Source organism: Zootoca vivipara, chromosome 14, assembly GCF_963506605.1.
Source record: "Zootoca vivipara chromosome 14, rZooViv1.1, whole genome shotgun sequence".
Lineage (NCBI taxonomy): Eukaryota > Metazoa > Chordata > Lepidosauria > Squamata > Lacertidae > Zootoca > Zootoca vivipara.
The window spans coordinates 43224720-43249139 of NC_083289.1; the positions used below are offsets into that span (position 1 = coordinate 43224720).

At 45.5% G+C, this 24420-nt stretch overlaps 2 protein-coding genes across 5 annotated transcripts in view; one reads left to right on the forward strand and one right to left on the reverse strand.

The window, feature by feature from the left end:
- The window catches only part of TRRAP (transformation/transcription domain associated protein), a 162280-nt gene extending 156394 nt beyond the window's left edge, over positions 1 to 5886 (reverse strand). For 3 of the 4 annotated variants that reach the window (XM_035131728.2, XM_060283007.1, XM_035131726.2), the window contains exons 1-3: positions 5743 to 5886; positions 1470 to 1636; positions 655 to 704 (exon numbers count right to left, since the gene is read on the reverse strand). In XM_035131728.2, coding sequence (XP_034987619.2) covers positions 655 to 704; positions 1470 to 1569 — 150 coding nt within the window. In that variant the 5' untranslated portion in view covers positions 1570 to 1636; positions 5743 to 5886. Of the gene's footprint in view, positions 1 to 654; positions 705 to 1469; positions 1637 to 5205; positions 5555 to 5742 lie in introns of those variants that run through there. The other variant, XM_060283008.1, reaches the window with a different exon arrangement.
- Positions 5887 to 11718: 5832 nt separating this feature from the next.
- On the forward strand, positions 11719 to 22780 carry TMEM130 (transmembrane protein 130). The gene is made up of 7 exons (XM_060282794.1): positions 11719 to 12008; positions 13283 to 13454; positions 15384 to 15556; positions 17540 to 17624; positions 19537 to 19739; positions 21406 to 21518; positions 22470 to 22780. The coding sequence occupies exons 1-7, from the start codon at positions 11723 to 11725 to the stop codon at positions 22650 to 22652; spliced, it is 1215 nt and encodes a 404-aa protein (XP_060138777.1). The 5' UTR covers positions 11719 to 11722; the 3' UTR covers positions 22653 to 22780.
- Positions 22781 to 24420: the final 1640 nt, after the last annotated feature.

The following is a 24420-nucleotide window of genomic DNA, read 5'->3' on the forward strand; positions in this document are numbered from 1 at the left end:
CATACATATTGCCAAGCTAGATAGAGGGCGGTGCAAATGGCCAACAATCTTGCAATCCCATCGCCTCCTTCCCAATACTTGAACTTTAGTAAGCCCACAAAAGTTAGTAGCCTGCTCCCCTTACAAAAGAAAATTTGCTAGCATACTCGTGATTCGCATTGCAATGCTGGCTGCAAAAAAAAAGAAGCAGCCCCCTCCCCTGTGGCCAGCTGGGAAATGCAGATTACTGGCATCTTAGCAGAATAGTTTTTTTAAAACAAAAACAAAACCTACCAAGCAGGATAGCAGTGGAGTGATGGAGGGATCCACCCCTGTTCACTGTGGTTCTGGGTTGGTTTAGGAGGAAGAAATTTTCCTTCCTCTGTGGCCAGCACAGAAACCAAGCGGACTGCTGAAGGAGAGATGGAACAACCTGTCCCTCCTCCACCAGACCAAAACTCACCTGTATGGTATACCTGGTGGGCTATGGCTTTTGTATCTCTAAACCAAGCCTAAGTAGAATTGGGGGAGTGGGACAATTTTAACTTTCCTGATCAGATTTCAGTTGGGTGGGTCTCTTGTATAGAAGCCACCTTACATAATTTTTGTTGCAAATCTCTCCACAAAGGTCTACAATGTTTAGATCAGTAAGACAAGCGATCTGATTTTCATTACCTCAAAGTTTTCACTGACTTCTTGCATCATCTTCAGCTTTGTTTCATCAGCTACACATCAAAAATGGAATAATAAAAGGGGGGAAATTAAACAAAATGTTTGACAGATACTGAAGAAATGCTCTTTTGATCGCACTCCAAGAAGCAGTCAGATCTTATCAGTTTGGCTCTCATGACCCAAATTGTGAATTCCACAAATCACAACTCTCACTCAAACACACATGCACTCATCCATCTCCACGCAGTCACACACAAGGTTACTTTTTCAGGGTTCGAGAAAATATTTTTCATCATTTTGCTTCTTCATTAAAGCAAAGTTTAAGGTGACGGCGGAGTTTACTGAACCATGGCCCGGTGCAGACACAACTCTGGCTCACTCCAAATCCTGATTTCTTAGTCAGGAACCAACCTCCACTCTCCAAAACAATTTCCTTTTCTCCCCGAGGACCTTAATCACATTCTAGCATTCACTCTACAGCAATGCTACCTAAAGTGAATGCTAACCAGGTTCGCTCTTCACCCAAGGTTTGCAAACCCACTTCGAACTTAAGATTTCACACTGCGGTAAAGATGGGGACTCCTGCTAGCATCAAGCATGCTCAGGATTGGTACAGATAAAATTCTAAATCATGCTTAAGGCCAATAAGAATTCACATACGACAGAAAGAATGAAGGTTGAGCACATCCCCAAATTTAGGTTCTGATTTGCAGGCTGCAATTTGCAAGAGCCAGTGATAGGCCTGCACTAGGCCAGTGTGAATAACTCATCTAGCAGAGGAAGAAAAAATAGAAGAAAAAAACTGAAAATAAACTTACGTGTATTGACATCCGTGAGAGCTGCCACAAACTGGAGGTATTTTTTCATTAAAGTGGTTTGGTCAACCACAGTGGGTCCTTGCGTTGAAACAAATGCCATTTTGCCCCCTTTTGAATGTAAGTTATCACTTACAAAGAAGAGTTAAAGACCTCAGGGATCAGTCAGCCTGGTAAAAACAAAATGCAAGGCTACTTTATCAAACAATAATAATAATTTATACCCCACCCATCTGGCTGGGTATCCCCAACCACTCTGGGTGGCTTCCAGCAAAATATAAAAAAATAAAATGTCACAAACACTAAAAACCTCCTGATACAGGGCCACCTTCAGATGTCTTCTAAAAGTTGTATAATTCTTTATCTCCTTGACATATGATGGGAGGTGTTCCACAGGGAGGGCGCTACCACCAAGAAGGTCCTCAGAGGTGGACCTCACTGTCCAGGCTGAAAGATGGGGGTGGAGACACTCCATCAGGTATACAGAAGCTCCTTCAGCTATACTGAAGCCCGATGCCAACACACACATAGTGGGATACCAGGATCGCCCCAACCACCCACATAGGATGCTTCAATTGCCCTTCATGCATTGGATTTCACCTTAGCATAAGGAACTGCTCACATAGGTCCAAACATGAGCAGGCCTCTGGCACACTATCTATATAACTCAATTTTTGCCGTATAAGGACCCAAAGCTCCCACTGCCACATTCTGCAACCAGCTGAAATGTCCAAACACTTTTCAAAGGCAACCAACCCCCCACATTGCAGTAATTTAACCTGGATATGACTATGGCATGTTGAACCGTAGTCAGATCTGCGTTCTCTAAAGAAGGATGCAAACTATGTTACTAAGAAGGTACTCCAAGCCTATGCACACTGACTCAGGTGTAAGAACCACTGTAGAAAGTGGACTGACTTCTTCTAAGCTAACATGCTTTGGATCCAGATGTAAAACTGCCTTTTTCTGTACTTTTCTGAGAGTAAGCAGCAGCCAAAATGTGACTGTGGAACAGACTGACATAATGGCACTATACTTCCTGTGATTTGACTTATGGAGGGGGAAACAGAATTACCTTAGAATGAGCTAATGTTTTCCTTCCTTGCATGTGTGGCATTGAAATAATTATTTGGGGACTGAAATGAATTCTGCCCACTCTGTTGTCAAATACAACTGACAAAAGTTTTGAGGGTGGGGACACATATGTGCATCCGAATAAGATGTTTTGATTCCCCTCTCAAAATATTTGTTATATAAATTATTATTTATATCAAAAAACTTCTATCCCAGCTCTCTCTTCCAAAAAGAAGTTGCTTGAAGCAGTTTTGGAGAGATAAAAAGAAGCACAAAAATAGCAATGATCAATTATTTAAAAACACCGTCACAGGCCTAAAAGCAGAAGCAAAGGAATAAAGACACAAAAAGCCAAAACTAATAATAAACATGTCAAATTAAGCAACAACAAAAGCAAAGGCTTGTTTGCAAGGAAATGACTTCAGTTTGCCATATATTTATTTTGTAGGCATTCCACTGCAGTAGCTGGAAGTCCTTCATTAATCATTCTTAGGCCTACAGCGTTTGGCCAGACAAGATGGGGCAGCCAACATGACGCCCTCCAGGTGCTGTGAACTACAACTCCCATCATCCTTAGCCAAGTAATGGCTAGTGGTCAAGGATTGTGGCAGTTGTAATGTCTGGAGGGCACTAGGTTGGGAAAGGCTGCTTTAAAAACACACGGGCTTAGACCCAGGAACACACACATGCCACGAAGGATGCCCCCTTCTGTTCTAAAGTGCTTGCTATGATGCATTTGTTTATCACCTCTAGAATTAAAGCCAGTGGGATTCTTTACTTGAAAACTAATCACTTAGGAACATTTCCATGCAATTGCTCAATCAATGTTTATTTAATTAGGTGACAGGGTAATCGTTCTATATAAAATATATTAAGGCTGTATCCGATGTTAGTCCTATTCAGAATCAATCCACTGAAATTGATGGACATGACTAACTTGAGTCCATTAATTTCAGTTGTGTCTACATGGAGTAGAACTTCGTTGGATACAACCCATCATGCAAAATATTATTGGAGCTAAACCCATCATGCAAAATATTATTGGAGCAGTTGTTGTTGTTGTTGTTAAAAACCTTAAAAACCTTAAAAAACCTCAAAGACTACTGGAACATTTGTAATGGTTCAATCCCCCAATTTCAGTCATTGGTCATAACACAACCTGGGCAAACATGTGATGTTTTCAATTGGTAACAGTTCACATGCATTAGAATAGCTGGGTTTTATACAATAAACACAGTAGCATGGGAGCATGACTGCAATCGCTGTTGTTAATGCAAGAGAAATCCTGCCATTTAAACAAATATTTATTTGTTTCTTATGTAATTCCTTATGTTATCTTTTGCCTATCTTCCTTTTACAAAACCCGCCCGATCTTTATGTATTATATCCCCTAGTATTCAATTTAATCTTCTAGCTAATATTTTTGCAAAAAAAATATAATCGGAATTTAACAGTGATATCGGTCTATAACTGGAGGGTAATTCCAGATCTGTGTTTTGTTTTGGCAGAAGTGCTACCATTGCTTCACCCCATGTCTCTGGCATACTTCCATTCAATAGAATCTTATTCAACAGCTCTTTCAATGGTGTAATTATTATCTCTTCTAATCTCTTATAATATTCAGTGGGATTCCATCAGGTCCAGGGGCTTTCCCTTTTTTCATTCTTGTATTACTTCTTTTATTTAAATTGCGGCAATTCCCTGATTTAATAATTTGATTTTTTTTCTGGGGGTATTTGGGATAATTTATAACTTTTTAAAAATTATTCTATCTCCTGATCACTTACCTCCTCTTTTTTCATGTAATAATTTATAAAACTCTTCAAAAAAATTTTTAATTTATTTTGGTTTGGTCTATCTATAATTTTCCCATCTACTCTTATTCGATTTATTAATCTTTCATTTTGCTTCTTTTTTATTTGCTTAAATGGCATGTCTGGTATAAGGCAAACCTTAGAGCTCTAAGGAGGATAAGTAGAGAAAGAAACATCCCCCCCCCGGTTTGCCAGGATACAAATTGACAAGAAAGGATATAAATGCTCTCTCTCCTGCTCCATTCCAATTCAACATGAGATCTTATGTTGAAGGGTAGTATAAAAGTGCTGTCAAGCTCAGGTTCTGCTTGCAGGCTTCCCACCTGCCCCTGGTTGGCCACTATACAAATGCTCTCATTTAACTTCTCTCTAAAGAAGCAACCCATCTCCCCTCCCATTCTGCCTGAGGCTAAAAAGTTTCTTAGAATCACAGAGTTGGAAGGGAACTCCCCCCCAAAGGTCATCCAGTCCAACCCCCTGCAATGCAGGAATCTCAACTAGATCATACCTTCGGAATCTTACAACCACAATGCGGCAGGTCTTAAAAGGAAGCTGGTTGGACTTCCTTGGACTCCCAAGTTAGCATACATGGTTCTACCACCCCCCACGTGCACGCACACACTTACAAGCCCACAATTTATCCACACAACAACCCTGTAAGGAAGTTAGGCAGAGCAGGAACTGCTTGCCTAAAAGTCAACCAGTGCAGACTTGAACCCGGATCTTCACAATTTTAGTTGAAGCTATGGAACTGGCTCCCACAGGAGGCAGTGATGGCCCCCAAGTCTGCTACGCCGGACACTTCCATCCTTACCCCCACCCCGTTCTCCTTTCACACAAGACGCACGTACTACGTTGTCTGCACAACACCCCTGCAGGGTAGGTTAGGCCGGGCGGCAGCGGGTCACGGGCAAGTGGCGATTCGAACTCGGAGCTCCTCGGCGCTCAGCCCCTCAACTTCCTGCCCCCCCCCCAGATGCCGTGGGGACTCCATCTCCCATCAGCCTCAGCCAGCGTGGCCAGCGGCGAGGCATGATGGGAGCTGGAGTCCAGCAGCCATCCAGAAGGCTGGAGCGCAGGTGAGAGAAAAGCCGCTCTAACCACTACGAAGCGTCAGGGCGACCTCAGCGCCTTCGGTTGACTCCTCCCCCTCGCAGACCACGCGCGCAGCCGCGGACCAATCCCCGGCGCCCGTGCGCTCGGCCCGCCCCTTTCTTCCCTCCACAGCAGAAACCCCGCCTCCTCCGGCCTCCCTCAGAAGCTCCTGCAGCCACGCCCACTTTCCGCTCAGAGCGGGAGGGGGACTCGCCTCGCCCTCCTTTCTTGTCCCCCCTCCCCTTTCCCCTCGCCCCGTTTCCTCTCCGGTTTTTCCCCCACTTTCCCCTCACCAGTCGAGGCCGCGCCGGCTCCTTCATGCCTTCCTTTGTTGCCTCCGCGCAGCAGTTGTGGCCGGAGCGGCGACGGCGGCACCAGCGGCGCATGGGCGCCTCTCCTTGCCTGCCTGCCTCCCCCTGCTGCTTGCCCACCCCAAAGCGGAAGCACACCAAGCGCCACTTCCGGTTAGCTCTCCTCCCTATAGAGATACGAAAGTTTCAGAGCGAAGCGCTCCTATCACTTCCGGCCTCCCGTCGAAAAACAGGCTTCCCGCTCTCTCGGTGCAAAAGGAATGTGCCTCAGAAAAAGGGACGGGGTTCATCAATGAGCGGCTGAGAGCCAGAGCGGCGCCGGTCACGCCAGGCATAGAGATCCGGAGCTTTCAATTGTTCACCGGTAGTTTAGGTTGCATGGTCACTCTACAACTTTCCCTATATTTATGTCAGTTCCACTTCCGTCCACCAATCAACGCGCTGCTGTTTCCCTCCTTCCCGCTTCCTTCGGCACGCAGGGCAATCCTATACAGTACTGTACTGTATATATCTTTACTGGGAAGTGTTCAGTAGGGCGCGCTCTGTAATAAATAAGGGTGTGCAAAGTGGTTGTGTAGACCTTAGCTTCATTTTCCCCCTGAATGTTAAGCATCAAAATCATGCCGATACATCAATAAACTTAACAACAAAAGTTGCCCCGACCTCTCACGATTAAACAACCATTGTCCATGCGTAGATGAAAGATGCCAGTTTTATAGATTGCCAGACAGGAAAGTAATGAAAGGAAACCATAATTCCATACAATTGTTGGGAGTCTTGAGTTCCATTTGGAGCTTACATATATTTTCTAAATTTCTCCATTGCCACCGCTGTCCATACATTTTGTCTCCGTATGGAAAGTTGCAAGTACCCTCAATTTTTCCAGTTTTGTGCAATCATCAGTTGTCCGGCTGCCACAAGCAATAATGTTATTAGTTACTTAATTTTAAAGAAAAGTAAGGCTGTGATCCTAACATCTCTTACTGAGCAGTAAGCCCCATTGAATTCAATACAGTGGTACCTCGGTTTATGAACACAATTGGTTCCGGAAGTCTGTTCATAAACTGAAGCGAACTTTCCCATTGAAAGTAATGGAAAGTGAATTAATCCGTTCCAGACAGTCCACAGAGTACTTAAACTGAAGCGTTCATAAACTGAAGCGAACTTTCCCATTGAAAGTAATGGAAAGTGGATTAATCCGTTCCAGACGGGTCCGCAGAGTATCAACCTGAAGCGTACTTAACCCAAAGCATGGGTGTAGTTGGTTCCGGAAGTCTGTTCATAAACTGAAGCGTTCATAAACTGAAGCGAACTTTCCCATTGAAAGTAATGGAAAGTGAATTAATCCGTTCCAGATGGGTCCGCGGTGTTCATAAACCGAAAATTCATAAACCGAGGTGTTCATAAACCGAGGTTCCACTGTATGCCTTACTTCTAAGTAGATGTGTATATGACGCAAGTGATACATGGGGAAAGGAATGGAAGAGATTATAATTCTACTATAAATTTTAAAACCATGGAAGCACATGGTTTGGTGTTTCGCCGCTTTCCTTGAATTAGATTGCCTTAGGCACGCCATGCTCAGTCACCCTCAATAAAACACCTGTGATGTGGAGACATTAATATTGAGAAGCCTTACAGGCTTGTTGTGTGGATTATTGTAAAGCTACTGTATGTGATGCTTTCAGCAATCCAGAGCAGGACTGCAAATCTGACTGGCTGGGGCGGATGGGTAGTCCAAAACATCTGTCCTAAAGCATTAGATTATTATTTAACATTCATATTTAGTCATCATTCATAATTGTATCAAATAAGGTGCTTATGTGGCAGAATAAAATTTTAAAAATACAGAAGTATGCTACAACTTAAAAATCATAATCAATAAGAAAAGGAATATATATAGGAATGTGATTTTTTTTATTTTTGAATGTTTGGAAAATGAGATCATTTCCTAAGGATGCAGTGCTAGCAACCTGCATTCTGCATCATACGGGAAATATAGATGTGACCTGCAACAAAATGTTGCAGTGTAGGGGAGCAGTTCAATGTTCTACTCAGTCAGCCCTGCCCTCTTCCATTCCATCACCTCCAGCCATCCAGTTTTTCATTCCTCCTCCTTCCATCCTACCCCTAATTTTAGGGACAAGTGAATATGTTGATTTCAGATTTTGCCTGTATTCTGTGCTTCTTGTATGTTCTCTAAAACTCAATAAACATAACTTATTTAAAAGAAAGAAAGAAAGAAAGAAAGAAAGAACAGCAGTTTTCCCCAGCCACAATATTGTGGGGGTTGTCGTTTCTGTGTAATATATTTGTTTTGTTTTTAATCTAACCAAAAAACCTAGGAGTAACATTTCTGCAGGGATGGGATGTGGCCCACATCTGCAGCGCAGGAGCAATGTATAAGGTGCAGTACAACCAGCTTGCCCTTAGAGGGCAGAACCTGCCATTGATACTTGGCTGTCTCCTCCTTAAGGTAAAAGCTAAGGCAAGCTAGCACAATTGAAGATAAAGCCTGGTTGCCGGAGCTAAGCAATTGCCCGAGCCGAGCTGATGACATTTCCTTTGGAAGCTGTTTTCTAAATGGCTCAGACACTTGCCTCTCTGAGCCTCCCCAAGGTAGTTTTCAGTGTGCTGCTCCTTTGCCATGTCAGATCAGCATCAGGTAAGACTGACCAGCTCTTTATATCTAAGGGAAGCAATGGGATTTGTAAACCCTGAGATGCAAACATGCACCTGAGTCGAGATTTTATTCTGCCAGCATCCCAGCACAAGGCTATAAATATCAAGGTGTGTTGGCTGCCATTCAAGGGGCTGCATTAAAATCTAGCATTCCATATCGCACCGTTCATTTCAATTATATTCCAGACCTCTAGAAGAAGGGCAGGCAAGAATTGCCTCACATCTCAGGGTCTGGTGGGGTTAAAAGATAATAAATGGCATCCAAGTTGGTAGACAGTGGCTGTCTGGAGGAAGAGCTGGCTTTTCGCAGCTCTGGGGTTGATGGCTCTATGTTCTGCTGCTGTGCAAGATGGAAGAAGGCGTGGCAGGAGCTTCTCTCACCCAGGACGTTTTTTTTTCCCATTGGGGGAAAAAGAACAAGAGCCAGAGAGGAAAACAGCAGTTCTACATCAGAAACTTTAATCCTAAGGACAGGGCCTCTGAGAGGAATTTTGAACGTTTGATTTGAACATCTTTGTTGACGCTGCAATACAACAGAGGAGAAAGAATTCACATTGAAACTTTATTTTATATTGCAATGCAGATCAGGCCCTCAGAAGACATTAGCATTAGTTTTAGAAAGGTAGATAAACTTAAGGGCTTTTTTTTAAATTTAAAAAAATGCTTTTCTGGCCTTTTTGTGGAAAAATTTCCAATCACCGCACGAAAATTAATTGTCCTGACAATGTTTGTTTAGTTCAGTAGCTTGGCCAAATCCACAAGATGTTCCTGATTGTAGACCCTAAATAACTCTTTATTAGCTTGCTTTTTGTTAAATGACCTCTTTCCAGAAGCTGCTGCTACTGCTGGGATTGTTAATAGTATTCTTAAGCTAATGCAAACATTTGGAAACAGCCCGGTCACCGAGTCCGTACTCTGTTAACATGCCGATCAGATCTAATGGCTTTAACTCTACAATTACAAAAGTTGCTTTATGTACAGAGGGCAAATGTTGCATTTCTTTTCCAAAGTCATCACCATTAAGGTCAGCAGGATATTGCTCTGATAAAGCTCTGGGGTCAAATATGGCCCTTGAAGCCTCTCTCTGTGGCCCTTGGAATTCTGGGTGGGCTACACCCACTCTGACAGACCCCACACCACTTGAATGTTTTCACCTGGCTGGAATGTGTCTGTGAACTGTGATGGCTCTCACTTGCCTGGAAGGAAGCCAAAGAGAGGATGTGTGTGGTGTGTGGTGTGTGTGAGAGAGGGGGGGGGGACACACCTCTGGCTTTTGCATGGCAGGTATGCAATCTATTGTACAAAGGTGACTATCACATCAATTTGCTCTGCCTACCGTATGTTGGCATCTGGCCCCATCTACCATTGACATGTGGCCCCCACATGTTTATATAGGGGGGGATGTGGCCCTCAGGCTGAAAAATGTGTGCCCCCCCTCCCAGATGTACAGAGGACAAGGGAAATAGTGGTCCAATATTCATTTTATTTATTCATGTATTTCTAATCCCAATCTTCAAACTATGTGAAGGCAGTATGAAAAATATACTGTACTTTATTTTTTTTAAAAAAGTTATGTTAAAAATTAGGGAGCACCTTATACACAGATAGTGCATCCCCCCCCCATTTTCTTAATTTGGAGTCGTTGTCGTCCCCAAAAAGCGTGCATCATAACAGGTGTGTTATACACAGAAAAGTATGGTAATAATAAAATCAGCAAAAAGCATCCATATACCATATACCAATATGTTACGTTCCCTGCCCATTTTTCACTGCCCAAGGTTTGGAACCAAGTGGCAGTTTCTCGAAGAGCTGGCTTTAAATAGCTTGTGATTTATCACACTTCTGGGTTTGTTCATCACACTGGTGTGTTAACATTTGTCACCAGTTATGGTGGGGCAAAGGAACATTAGGAATCCAGGCAATGTGTATTTATCCTTAGCTGAGAGGGAAAAATCTGCTGAGTCAAAGAACTGGCCTGCTGGTCTCCAGAAGAACATTTTGTGGAAGGTCTTGTAAGCTCAAGGATCACATTTAAGCTCAAGGATCACATTTATCATTTTTTATTATTAACGTTTAACAAAGAAAAGGAAGGCAGAAAGGGGGGAGGGAGGGAGAATTGAAGCCAATAAATATATATGCATATATATAAATAATACCAATAGTAACAAAATAAAAACAAAACCCACCATTCATTCACATTACAGATACAATACACATACTGTATGTCTTAAGGTTAACATCTAAGTTAATAAAAGCCCTCCAGATGCCCAGTTCAGTATCAACACAAAATTAACACCAGGCTCAATGTATAAGTCGCATTTATGATTTGCAGTTTTAAAGCAAGATGAATCCATCCAACTAATGTCTAATCAGTGTTGCTCATTCTCAAGTTGTCGCCTGCCCTGGGGTTAAGGCAGGGGTGTCTCCCAGAAAATATTCTAGGTTCAGAAGAAAAATCTACCATTCATTTATTTAAACACAGTGGAGCCTTGGTTCTTGAACTTAATCCGTTCCAGGAGACCGTCTGACTCCCCAAACTGTTCGAAAACCAAGGCGCGGCTTCCGGTTGGCTGCAGGAGCTTCCTGCACTCGAGGGGAAGCAGTGTTGGACACTCGGCTTCCGAAAAACATTCGAAAACCAGAACACTTACTTCCTGGTTTTCGGCGTTCAGGAGCCAAAACATACGAGTACCAAGGTGTTTGAGAACCAAGGTACGACTGTAGTACATACACAGCTTAATGCCATATTGCGTAAGCAGCATTCAGTAGGGATAAAGCGTGCATCATAAAATTCGCTTAAAAGTAAGAGTAAAACTAGGAGAAAGAAAAACTTGAAATGCCTGCTGCTGAAATTAAATATAATAATAATAATAATAATAATAATAATAATAATAATAATAATAATGCCTTCCCCAAGCACTGGAAGTTCAACAGGGAGGGTTCCCATTTGTTTGCTGCAGGGTGGGAGTTTTGCAAAATTGGGCCCACAATGCTGAGTAGACAGCTCCTAGTAGATATGAGCTGTGCATCTGAGCCACAAGGGACCACAAACAGCGACTATGAGCTCCTGTATGTTGTGCCTACAAAATGAAAACAGATAGTGGACCTCGCTTTGTTATTGCCATAGCTAAGGCTGCAGTCATACCCCCACTTACCTGGGATCCCTTCTGAATTCAACAGGGCTTAAATTTACTTCTAAATTAGTATGGTTAGGAGTGCACTGTGAATTTCTAAAATAGTCTGCATTGATTTTATTTCTTCAGTCCTATATGACTTGGAAATGACCAATGACGGCCCCATCACGACAGAAGCACAGGCTACGATTCATTCCACGTTGCATATGAAGAAGAATGGAGGCGACTCACCCATTAGTGACCGGAAGTACTATTTCAGCTGGGTTTATGCCCCTTTGACTTTGGTAGAGAGCTCTGAGCATGGCATGGGCTCCACAATTATAGTGACTAGCCCATTTCCAGGAGTCTTTCCTGTTTCTGTCCAGGTGATGCACACAGACTGCTGGCTCTGCCAGACCATTGCAAGAAACCTAACGGTGTTGGAGGTGTCAGGTAAAATGTGCATATTTTATTATGATTTCCTGTAAGAGAAGGGGGTCTCGTACAGTGGTACCTCGGTTTAAGTACACAATTGGTTCTGGAAGTCTGTACTTAACGTGAAGCATACTTAACCTGAAGCGAACTTTCCCATTGAAAGTAATGGAAAGTGGATTAATCCGTTCCAGACGGGTCCGCGGAGTACTCAACCAGAAGCGTACTTAACCCAAAGTATGAGTGTAATTGGTTCTGGAAGTCCGTACTTAACCTGAAGCGAACTTTCCCATTGAAAGTGTTGGAAAGTGGATTAATCTGTTCCAGATGGGTCCGTGGAGTACTTAAAGTGAAAGTACTCAAACCGAAGCGTACTTAAACCGAGGTATGACTGTATAGTGCTTCTGATGATGTCAACTCTAGGTTGAAGGGAGGCAATATCTGTGATGGACTCTCCACCCTTGCCTGTGACCCGTGCCTTGTCTACCTGTCCATGACTCACCTGACTAGGGTTTCCTTGATGGGATTGGCTGGATCTGGGAAGCCACTGGCCATGTTGAACTCCGACTACGTCCAAGAACTTTGCAGTGCTGGTTCTCCCAGGTTCATCACTTCTCAATCGCCTCCCAATCCTTCCTGTCTCTGTGGCAGCCTTCCCCTGTGACCATTGCCTTAAAAAATAATAATAATACTTTCTCCATACAACTCCAAAGCTCATCTCTGTTGCTCACCTCCATAATTGAAGAGGGCCCTCTGCCATTGCCAGAGCTTGGCTGTCATTTGTGGTGAGCCTGGGATCATGGGACCAACCACTGGTAAGGACCACACTAGAAAACTGAGCCACAGGGTGAACGAAGAAGCAGCAAGCCATAAGCCAAGTTTGGGAGACACAGCCGAGCTAAGGTTGACACTGTTGCATAAGCAATGCTCAACTGGAACAGGTAGTCCTATTATACTCCTTCCTGTCTAAGAGGATGGGTGGACAGAGAGATACAATTGGTCTGTGCGGCTACTTATTGTGGTTGGCTTCCATTCTGCCCACTTTTTAGTCTCAGCCAATACTCAGATTTCTTGCTCCATTAAAATGTACCTCCCCCCCCCCGATGAGCAACTTAAAGTTTTAGTTGATACCATGTACCAATTAAACTTTATCAAAGCTGGGGGAAATCCCAGTACAGTATTTGCCTATCCTCAAAAAGAATCAACGAGAGATTTTCTCATTAGATGGGAAGGTCTTTGAGACAGCTTCAGATGTACATGACTAAATATATTCTTTGTATTTCCCCCCCTGACAGAGTTTATAGTAGGGAATTTGTCCATTACCCAAACAGAGGACCATGAGGTACTTGACAAACTTGATTCCCGATCTCCAGCAGGCACTTTGACCCGGATATCATTCTTGCTTCATGACCCAAGTAATTATTTCAAGTCAGCTTCATTCACTTACAAATGGGATTTTGGAGATGGGTATGTCCCTATTTTTTCTTTCCCTCCCTTAATTTACACAGATTTGAGCAGAGACCCTTATTTACGTATATGCCTGTACTAATATATCCTTACCAACAGACCCCACCGCCACCACGAACAGCATTTCTCACCAGGTGGACCTCCCAGTTCACGCTGAATTATAACCACACATAGGGCTGAGTGATATCTGGTTTGCAACATTGTGATATATCACCAGCTAAACATTGCACTATACTGATATATCACGATATCTGAAATAAGGATATAGCTGTGTAGAGGCATTGGCTGGCTTCACGGTTTTTCCCATATCGTGATTTTTGAATAGCACACACACACACAAACATCGTGATTCGTGATGTAAGGGGGAGGGCTTATACGGAACAGCCCCCCCCCCCAATCAGGTCGAGTTCCTCGCAGAGCAGCAAGTCCAGTAGCGGATCAGATTACAGGAATCAGGAAGTAGAGAGGGAGGGGAGAGGCTCTGGCAGCATGAGAGAGGCTCAACACAGAGTAGAGAAGGAAGCAGCTGGGGAGGAAATGAGGGGAGTGGCCATGGGAGAGCAGTCAGAAGGATGGCCCTTCCCCCGACACCTGAATTGAGGCACCCAGCGTGCCGTAGGGCGAGAGGGAGGCGCTTTGGGGTTCCCAAGCTGTTATGTTGGGCGCGAAACAGAAAGAAGCCATTGCGAGGTTCTGACTCGGACTAAGCAGACATGTTTTCCAGACTCTTTGCACTGTAAATAAGATGCACAATAAAAACACCTTAAAGACAAGCAGGTGTGGAGCGTCGTTACTCAAGAGTAGCCGCAAGAACCTCCGACACGTGATATATTGCCAGGTCAAAAAATTATGAAACCACTATCACAAAATGGACTTCAAACCAGTTTTGGACGATATATCGTCCAGCCCTAACACCACATCATGATTAACAATATATTGCCAGGTCAAAGATTAGGAAACTGATAACACGATATGGACTTCAAAACGGTTTTGGGTGATATATTGATATATCTCCCAGCCTTAGCTCTAGATCAGGCATCCCCAAACTGCGGCCCTCCATATGTTTTGGCTTACAACTCCCATGATCCCTAGCTAACAGGACCAGTGGCCAGGGATGATGGGAATTGTAGTCCAAAACATCTGGATGGCCGAAGTTTGGGGATGCCTGCTCTAGATCTTCATTTCAGAGGGATTGGAACATGTCTAGAATAGATGGCTGGCCAATTTCTTTGACATAAGAGCCACTCAACCACAGTGCCTCTGACCACTAGCCATGCTGGCTATGCTCTGCCTCCACAACAAGAGACCCTAATGCTTTTGAATACCAGCTGCTGAAGGCCAGAGGATGGGAGGGTCCTTGTATGCTCAGATCCTGCCTAAGGGTTTCTCACAGGCATCTGGTTGGCCACTGGGAGAAAAGGATGCTGGACTAGATGAGCCATTGGCTTGATCCAGGAGGCTCATCTCGTGTCCTTAGGCTTCAAACACGGTTTATTGGCCCTGATTCCAGTCCACCACCACTGAATCCAGGCAACAGTCCAGATGGCACACCATCTCTTCTTATTCAGATACAGTGGTACCTCTACTTACGAATTTAATGCGTTCCGAACGCACATTTGTAAGTCTAAAAAAAATGCAAGTTGAATCCCATAGGAATGCATTGGGAGAAAAAAATCGTAAGTAGAAGCAACCCTATCTAAAAATTCGTAAGTAGAAAAAATCCTATCTAAACCACATCCAAGATGGCGGACAGAGCTCCATTCGTAAGTAGAAACATTCGTAAGTAGAATTATTCGTAAGTAGAGGTACCACTGTATTAGAGATGCATAGGAAGCATTTAATGAATGAAACCATCAAATAATATGCCCACACAAACGCTGTGTGACTAAAAAAAGACAATTGATTTCCACTGTTTCCCATCACCTGCAGAACCGAGATGACAACAGAGCACCCCATTGTCTACCACAATTACCCTGCTGTTGGGGTTTGCACCGTGCACCTGGAGGTGGCAGCAGAATGGAGAGAAGATGGGACCGGGAAGGAGCATCGAAGAAAGATGGTCCAGAAAACAGGGCATTTTTCTGCTGCGTTGGAATTGTTGGGTAATGTCAAGTAGACAGGGAAAAGCTAGGCACAGTCTCAGCATCCCTTTTGGTCTGTGAGGAACACAGGTTCAGGAGATCGGACCCACACACAAACACCACCTGAGTCAGCTCGGTTTCCTTTCCTTCAGATCAGTGATCACTGACACCTATTGGGACTGGGAAGGCAAAAGTGGGCAGAGCCAATGGCAGGCAGAGCCAACAAATTCTATTTTTGTCCCCGTCCCCCTCCTCCCTGCGGGGTTCTACAAGGGTGACACTGAGGCAGAGGAGGAGGAGGAAGCCGGCAGGTAGGACCACTGTTGTAAGAGGTCAGAAAGGAGGAGCTGGCTGAGGTCAGCCTGAAGTTGGCAGGGCAGCAGGCCCGGCTCTAGGTGTAGTCCCGGTGGCACGGGGTGCCAGGGGGGGGCGCTGCACGACGAAGCCACGCAGAAGCCGTGCTGCGTGCTGCGAGGGCGGGGGCGCTGGAGCGATCTCGGCGCCAGGGCGCCCGACCAGCTTGAGACTGCCCTGCAGGGCAGCTACAGACTCTTGAGTAGGCTATGGAACAGCAACAGTCTTCAGCATTCAGTGTAATGGCAGGTTGGTTCAGACATCATAAACATCATCATCATAATTTATTTTTCATACCCTGCCCATCTGGCTGGGTTTCCCCAACCACTCTGGGTGGCTCCTTACAGAACAATAAAAACACAATAAAAGATCAAACATTAAAAACTTCCCTGAACAGGGCTGCCTTCAGATGTCTTCTGAAAGTCAGATAGTTGTTTATTTCCTTGACATCTGATGGGAGGGCATTCCACAGGGCAGGCGCCCTTTGCCTGGTTCCCTGTAACCTCACTTCTCTCAGGGAGGGAACTGCCAGAAGACCCTCGGAGCTGGACCTCAGTGTCTGGGCAGAACGATGGAGGTGGAGACGCTCCTTCAGGTATACTAGACCGAGACCGTTTAGGGCTTTAAAGGTCAGCACCAACACTTTGAATTGTGCTCGGAAACGTACTGAGAGCCAATGTAGGTCTTTCAGTACCGGTTATATGGTCTCAGCGGCTACTCCCAGTCACCAGTCTAGCTCGACAGAGATCGAGGTTGTGTGTGTCCTTCCCAAACTGCCCTCAGAAGTTCTTACGGTACTTGCTGGATTCCAGTTAACTCTGCCCATCGCTAAAATACAGGGTGTCTTTATTTTATTTTAGGGACACGGGTGGTGCTGTGGGTTAAACCAGAGAGCCTAGGGCTTGCTGATCAGAAGGTCAGCGGTTTGAATCCCCACAACGGGTGAGCTCCCATTGTTTGGTCCCAACTCCTGCCAACCTAGCAGTTCGAAAGCACGTCAAAGTGCAAGTAGATAAATAGGTACCACTCCAGCGGGAAGGTAAACGGCGTTTCTGTGTGTTGCTCTGGTTTGCCAGAAGCGGCTTAGTCATGCTGACCACGTGACCTGGAAGCTGTACGCCGGCTCCCTCAGCCAATAACACGAGATGAGTGCTGCAACCCCAGAGTCGGTCACGACTGGACCTAATGATCAGGGGTCCCTTTACCTTTACCTTTAAGCTCAGGCCCACTGGGAAGGGGAAAAAGTTCTCTAGCCTGGGCATCCTTCTCCTAATCTCAGCTGTGAGGATCTGGTTGAGATGTGAGAAAAGCACTTTGCACATGCTTAACTGTGCTCACTTTGCTGAGCGGTGAGACATTCCAAGGACTTCCCCAGTTTGGGTTCCCTTTTTAAAGAGGTCTGAGGCACATTTTGGAGTATTTGCATTTGTTTACAGATACACAGGTTGTGCATAGGTAGTTGTGCACAGCTTGAACCAAATTCTGTTGGCAACCAAATTAACCCTTAAGTTTCCAGCCGGATCCTCGCTGTTGTGCTTCCAATGTTATCCCTCTCAGATTTGCCCAGAATACTAATTACATTAACACCAGTAGTACCAAATGCTCTTTCTTGAAAGCACAAACTTTCAGTTCTTAACCTCTCTACTCCAGATGCTGTCAGAGGTATTAACATTGTCGGATCCACGGAGGCTCATGTGATGGAAAACTTAAATTTATCACTGCACATCCAAGGCAGGTAAGCAGCCAGCAAAAAACAAAACCTATATCAATCATTCTGCTTTCCCTTCTGATCTGCTATTTGCATTCTCCTCTGGAGTTTCCTAGGACCCAGGTGGCGCTGTGGTTAAACCACTGAGCCTAGGGCTTGCTGATCAGAAGGTCGGCGGTTCGAATCCCTGTGACGGGGTGAGCTCCCGTTGCTCGGTCCCAGCTCCTGCCAACCTAGCAGTTCGAAAGCACGTCAAAATGCAAGTAGATAAATAGGAACTGCTACAGCGGGAAGGTAAACGGCGTTTCCATGTGCTGCTCTGGTTTGCCAGAAGCGGCTTTGTCATGCTGGCCACATGACCTGGAAGCTATACGCCGGCTCCCTTGGCCAATAATGCGAGATGAGCGCGCAACCCCAGAGTCGGTCATGACTGGACCTAATGGTCAGGGGTCCTAGGACAACAGGCACCTCCTGGAGGCACAGGAAACAGGAACTGAAATGTGTCTCAATTGCCTCTTAAGGAATTCTCTGGTGAGCGTGTGGTTTGAGGAGCATCCCAAGCGTCAGATAGAAAATCTTGGGAGGCTGGATTTGGCACCTGGGCCCGAGGATTCAAGGAGTTTCCGACTAAACACCAGGAGGAACTTTCTGAGAGTTAGAGCTGTCCAACAGTGGAACAGTCTCCCTCAAGAGGTGGTGGACTCTCCTTCCTTGGAGGTTTTTAAGCAGAGGTAGCATGTCCATCTGTCATGGAGGCTTTAGCTGAGATTCTTGCATTGCAGGGGGGTTGGACTGGGTGGCCCTTGGGGGCCCCTTTCAGCTCTATGAAATCGAGGGATTATTAGATCAGAAGTAAACACAGCCAAGTGCATTGCTTTCACTGGGTAGACTACGCCCTGGGCAGCAGGGAGAAGCAAGCAGCTAACCTCCGAAGGATGAGATAGCTGGTGTTTGCTGTCTGTATGGAGGTCCAAAGAGCAGGAATCTGTCCTGAAACGCAGCAGGACAAAGGTCTGTTGTTGACTTTTCTTCAAGACACAACAGTCACGTTGCCGGCCAAAACCTGCCACACCATCTCTAAAAACAGTTGCTGAGTTAATGAATCTGGAGCAGTGGCTGTTTTTGGCTCTCTTCTTCTTCTTTGGCTGAGGCAGGAAAATACGTAGCAGGATGTATGCATAGGGGAACATAGCAAGAGCTCTGCTGGATCAAGCCAATGGCCCATCTAGTCCAGGATCCTGTTCTCACAGTGGCTAACCAGGTGAGATCATCTTCTGAGGCCCTCCTTCATGTGCCCTCTCCTCAAGAGGTCCAGAGGGTGGCAACACAAGTACGGGGCCTTCTCTGCAGTGGCTCCCTGTCTGTGGAATGCTCTCCCCAGGGAAGTTCGCCTGGCGCCTTCATTGTACACCTTTAGGCACCAGGAAAAATGTTCCCTTTTAACCAGGCCTTTTGTTGACCTGATCAACATCCTATACCCTTTTAAAATGTGGCTCTTTTGGGGGGCGGGAGTGTTATTTAGGTGAATGTTTTTATTTATTTGTATATATTGCGATCTTTTCCGTGAACTGCCCTGAGATCTCTGGGTATAGGGCGGTATATAAATTCAATAATAACAATAATAATCACATTTCCCACTAATGTACACCCTAGTGTGTGCATTTTCGTACACATTTTACTTGGCTGGAGAGCTGTATTGGAAAATTGAGAGAAGTTGGCGAATGTCAAAAGATGCCGGTGTTTTCGGTTCACGCATTGTTTTGGAAACTCCCCCTTTTGGTAGGCTCGTCTTGAAATGGGAGAGGAATCAGATTTATCCTTTATCCCTAACCTGGGAGTACGTAAATCCCATTTCAGCTTGATTCTGAGTTGGCACACAGAAAATTGTACCGCCAGCCACCTAAAGCAGAATAGAGCTTTTGTCATTCTTCCTTCCCAGCCTGCCTCTCCACTTGTGCTGGTTAATCAAGACCGAATGCGTTCCGCTCGACAGGGACCACTGCCACCTGGTGGCGATGAATGCTACACACTACCACCTGAGCCACGTCTTCAGGGACGCTGGGCAATACTGCCTTAGCGTGCGAGTGGAGAACGGGGTCAACATGTTGCAGTCGTACCAAGAGATTCAAGTGAGGCCATCAGGTGAGAGTTAGGAGAAAAGCTACTCCGCCGTTGGAAAGCACGTTTTTAAATGTATACACATTAGGAGAATTTCATTTATAAAAAGTCTCTTGGCCACCATTAGGGTGCACAGAACCCATTTTTGCTGTCCTGCTGTCAGCAATAATATATATGGTTCAAGAGCCTATTTACTTCTTAAATTTTCCTGTAGTGTCTTGTTTTTGTTGACCAGCTCTTTCTCCTCAAACTTAATAAGTGTGGGACACAGTAAAAGCATATGTTTCAAGGAAGCATTGTTCATACAGTATTACCTCTCCAGCAAAGAGCTACATTAGATAGCTAGGGCTTGCCAATCAGAAAGTCGGCGGTTCGAATCCCCATGATGGGGTGAGCTCCCGTTGCTTGGTCCCTGCTCCTGCCCACCTACCGTGTTTCTCCAAAAATAAGACACCGTCTTATATTTATTTTTCCTCAAAAACACACACGGTGGCTTATTTTCAGGGGATGTCTTATTTTTTATTATGTATGGTACAGTTTAACCTACAAGGTCAAACTGCCTATCACTATGGCTTATTTTCGGGGTATGGCTTATTTTCGGAGAAACACGGTAGCAGTTCGAAAGCACGTCAAAGTGCAGATAAATAGGAACCGCTACAGCGGGAAGGTAAACGGTGTTTCCGTGTGCTGCTCTGGTTCGCCAGAAGTGGCTTTGTCCTGCTGGCCACATGACCTGGAAGCTGTATGCCAGCTCCCTCGGCCAATAAAGTGAGATGAGCGCCGCAACCCCAGAGTCAGTCACGACTGAACCTAATGGTCAGGGGTCCCTTTACCCTTTACCTTTCCCAATAGATTATAAATAGTCTTTTCTGCTGGATAGGTTTTGGTGTGCTCAGCAGTGCTCCTTGCTCCATTTTGACTGGGCCCTTTACCTTTTCTCTTCCTGCACAGGATTGATCAGCTTAATTGGGTGACCCCATTGGGTTCCAATATTATGAGAAAAGTAGCTTATGTTTATCCACTTCTTCCACCCCTTGCATAATCCTACACACCTGTGTGTGTACCTGTACCCCCCCTCTCTCTCTCACACACACACACTCTTTCCCCTTTTTTTCTCAAGTGCAAAGCCACTAATTCCATAAGCTTTCCTAGAGAGGAAGTTGCTCTAACCGCCCAACCATTTTGGTTCCCCTTTCCTGCACCATTTCCAAATCTACAACAGGAGTGCAAGGAACCCTCGGGCCCAGGGGCCAATGTGGCCTCCAGGCCTCTCTACCTGAGCCCTCAGAACTCTTCCCACAAGCCCTGCTTCATATCCTGAGCATTTTTGTCTACCTGGAATTCGTTACCAAACTCTTATTACGCTTCGCTGGATGGCAGCTACAGAACGGCCTGCGAATGTGTGTAGAATCTCGCCCTGCTGCACCAAAGTAAAATGTGCATAGGTTGCTCCACCCACTCTGGCATCTGCCCCCCCCACTGGCACGTGGCCCTCAGAAGGTTCCCAGAAGGCAATGCGGCCCTCGGGCTGAAAAAAAAAACCATTTCACACTGCTCCTTTTTGAGTTGTGGCAACAGGAGTTGGACATAGAAGTCCAAGTGTGGTCACACACCTTAGATTTGTACAAAGGCGTTGAGACGTTTCCTGTTAGATTTCCAACCTAAGCATCCTCCTTCTCCTCTTCTCCAGGCATCCACCCCGCTTTCTTAGCCCTGCCCTGTATCACCCTTTTATCAGCCATGCTGGGATTAGCTGCCTACGTGACGTTCCGGAGTAGCACACAGCAAAAGGATCTTGTGGAGGTACTTCCGTAATGGCTGCTATGCTCACATTGGGGGCTGAGGAAGCTGAATTTAATCTTATTTGCATCACAAGCGGGCCCTGCAACAAAATGTTCCCCCATGGAGCACAGCTGTTCAGGATTCCTGCCACTCTGTGCCATTCCTCAAATCATGTTCAGGTCTGAGGCCAGATCCCACAAAGCAGGCAGCCAGGTCACACTCTGCAGAACCCCAGGCTAGCTCCAAGTTGTTCCAACAAAGGCTGAGAGGAGACTGAGCCTTTTAAAGCATCTGCCCCCCCCCCAGACCACCTCCTCTAGGCTCCACCCTCTTGTGCATAACATTAGAGTCTTAAAGGGCCAGCTCTCTGGCCGGAAGCCTCCTCCACTCCATAGCCTTCTAGTGCGCTCTCGACTGCGCCACCCAATTGGTGATGCGCGCCAGGAGGCATTTGGCTTCTCAAGCTTGGGGGAAGGCACCCTCAAAGGTCCTGCCTCAGGCATGAGAGGTTGCTCCCATGGGCTCCTGTTTATCAGTCCCAGGCTCAGTGGACTCTTGGCTATGACTCCATAGCTGGAGACTCTGCAGCCCCAAACTCTGACCCTTGATTGCTGCTAGATCCTGTGGTTGTGACACCCCATGTTCCTGGATGTTCCCTCCCCAACAGTGAATCAGGCTAGGCTGAGAGGCAGTGACTGGACCAAGGTCACCAGTGAGCTTCATGGCCGAGTGGGGATTAGAACCCTGGTCTTCTGGGTTTCGAATCCAGCACAATAGCCACCACCCTACACAATTCTTCATAGAATTAGATGCATTGCTGAAACGTATGTGGCTATTTTCCAAAAACGCAAACTTACAAGTATACTTAAACTTCTCTAAGCCTTTGAAGATAAATGCCTTCGTGGGGAGGGTTGGTTTGTCACCCGAGCCATTCTTGGAACCGGCTTTGTCTTCCCCTCTGTCGAAACGCAGGTTGCCGATTTTGACTTCTCCCCAATGTCCGACACCTCACCTTCCGGCGCCGAGTGGAGCTGCCGTCAAATGTGTTGCGAAAACTGCTGCCTCTGGCCATCTCAGGAGTCTTGCGAGACAATCCGAGAGCATCACCACCTCCTGCAACCTTTGCGTGAGCCAGTGAAAATGTACACCATGTGAAGAACGTAGCTTTGCTTGTCTTATACTGCTGCTGGCTTGGCCTCCTCCTGCCCGCCTCCCTCGTCTCCATGCAGGGGTGCTGCATGGACAATCCGTATCTTTTATTGCTGCATGAAAGGTTGACATCTGTGCTAAGGCTCTGGCTTGTAGATTATTTCGCCAGGTCACCTGAAAAGAGCAGACCTGAATCCGCATTGAGAATCCATTCCTTTGCAGCAGGGGTTGGGAGCCTCAACCCTGCGGGGCAAATATGGCCCTGCAGGGCATCTCCTCTGTCTGGCCCTTGAGACTGCTCCACACCTTCCTTAAGTGCTTTTGCCTTGCTGGATTTTGCCCTAGAACTGCCATAATGCCTCTTGCCTGCCTGGATGAAGAGATGTGCTTGCGTGTGTAAAACATGCCTGAAATGTATCCTGTTGCACAATGGTAAGAGCCATTGTGCTGCTTCACCTCTGGTCATCCCCACTTTTGCCGCTGGCCACGGCTACCCCAGACATGCAGCCTCTGGGAGGGCTGTCTGTGCAGGACTGTGTCGCTGCAGCTGAAAAGGGTTCCCCACTGCTAGGGCTGGGCAGGTACAGTGGTACCTTGGTTCTCAAACTCAATCCATTCCAGAAGTCCATTCCAAAACCAAAGCGTTCCAAAACCAAGCGTTCCAAAATCAAAGAGTTCCAAAACCAAGGCACTCTTTACCATAGAAAGTAATGCAGAATGGATTCATCCGTTCCAGACTTTTAAAAGCAACCCCTAAAACAGCAATTTAACATGGATTTTGCTATCTAATGAGACCACTGATCCATAAAATGAAAGCAATAAACAATGTACTGCAGTCACACAATCAATCAATCAGTCAGTAGGTGAACTGGGTTCCGCCGTCACAAAAACAAAACAAAAAAGAGCTGCAAAAACAAAAACGCAAAAGAAATAGCAAAAACAGACAGACCTCAGTGTAACACTCAAAACGGAAGCGTAACACTCAAAACAGATCACGTTCGGCTTCCGAAAAAAGTTCATAACTGGGAACACTTACATCCGGGTTTACAGTGTTTGTGTTCCAAGTTGTTTGAGTACCAAGGCGTTTGAGAACCAAGGTACCACTGTAGTGTCCAAAACCGGTTTCATAATTTTGGGGCTGGCAATCTATCATGAATCATGATGCATACTGTATGTATGTTATGCAACAATCACAATGTGGGGGAAACCGCGAAGCCAACCAATGCCTCTACGTAGCTCCATCTTTATTTCAGACATCACGATATATCCGTATATATCGTGATGTTTGGCTGGGAATATATCCCAATGTTGAAAACCAGATATCGCCCAGTCCTACCCACTGCTAATATGCAGGCTTACTGAGAAGCTAGTTCAACTGAGCTCAGTAAGACATACTCCACGGGAGGTGCATTCAGGATTGTAGTCTAAAATGTCGGGTTTTGTTTTTGTTTGTTTTTAAAGAAAATAAATGTATGCTCTGTCTATCTCACACATATATATGGCACTCATATTGTGTAAGTGTCAGAACTTTGAATGATTTTATTTTTAGGACTGGGAGGGGGGAGAAATGTGATTTTGCTTGCGTTTTAATTTGAACTTTTTGAAAGGAGAAGCCAGCTAAAACACAGAGCTACCCTTTGGAATTTGCGTGTCTCCAGATCTTGCAGTGCTGTTCTGCAACAAAAAAAATGCATACAGTAGTGAAAACGGCATACAGAAATGCATTCTGTTAGGGCAGGCATCCCCAAACTTTGGCCCTCCAGATGTTTTGGAC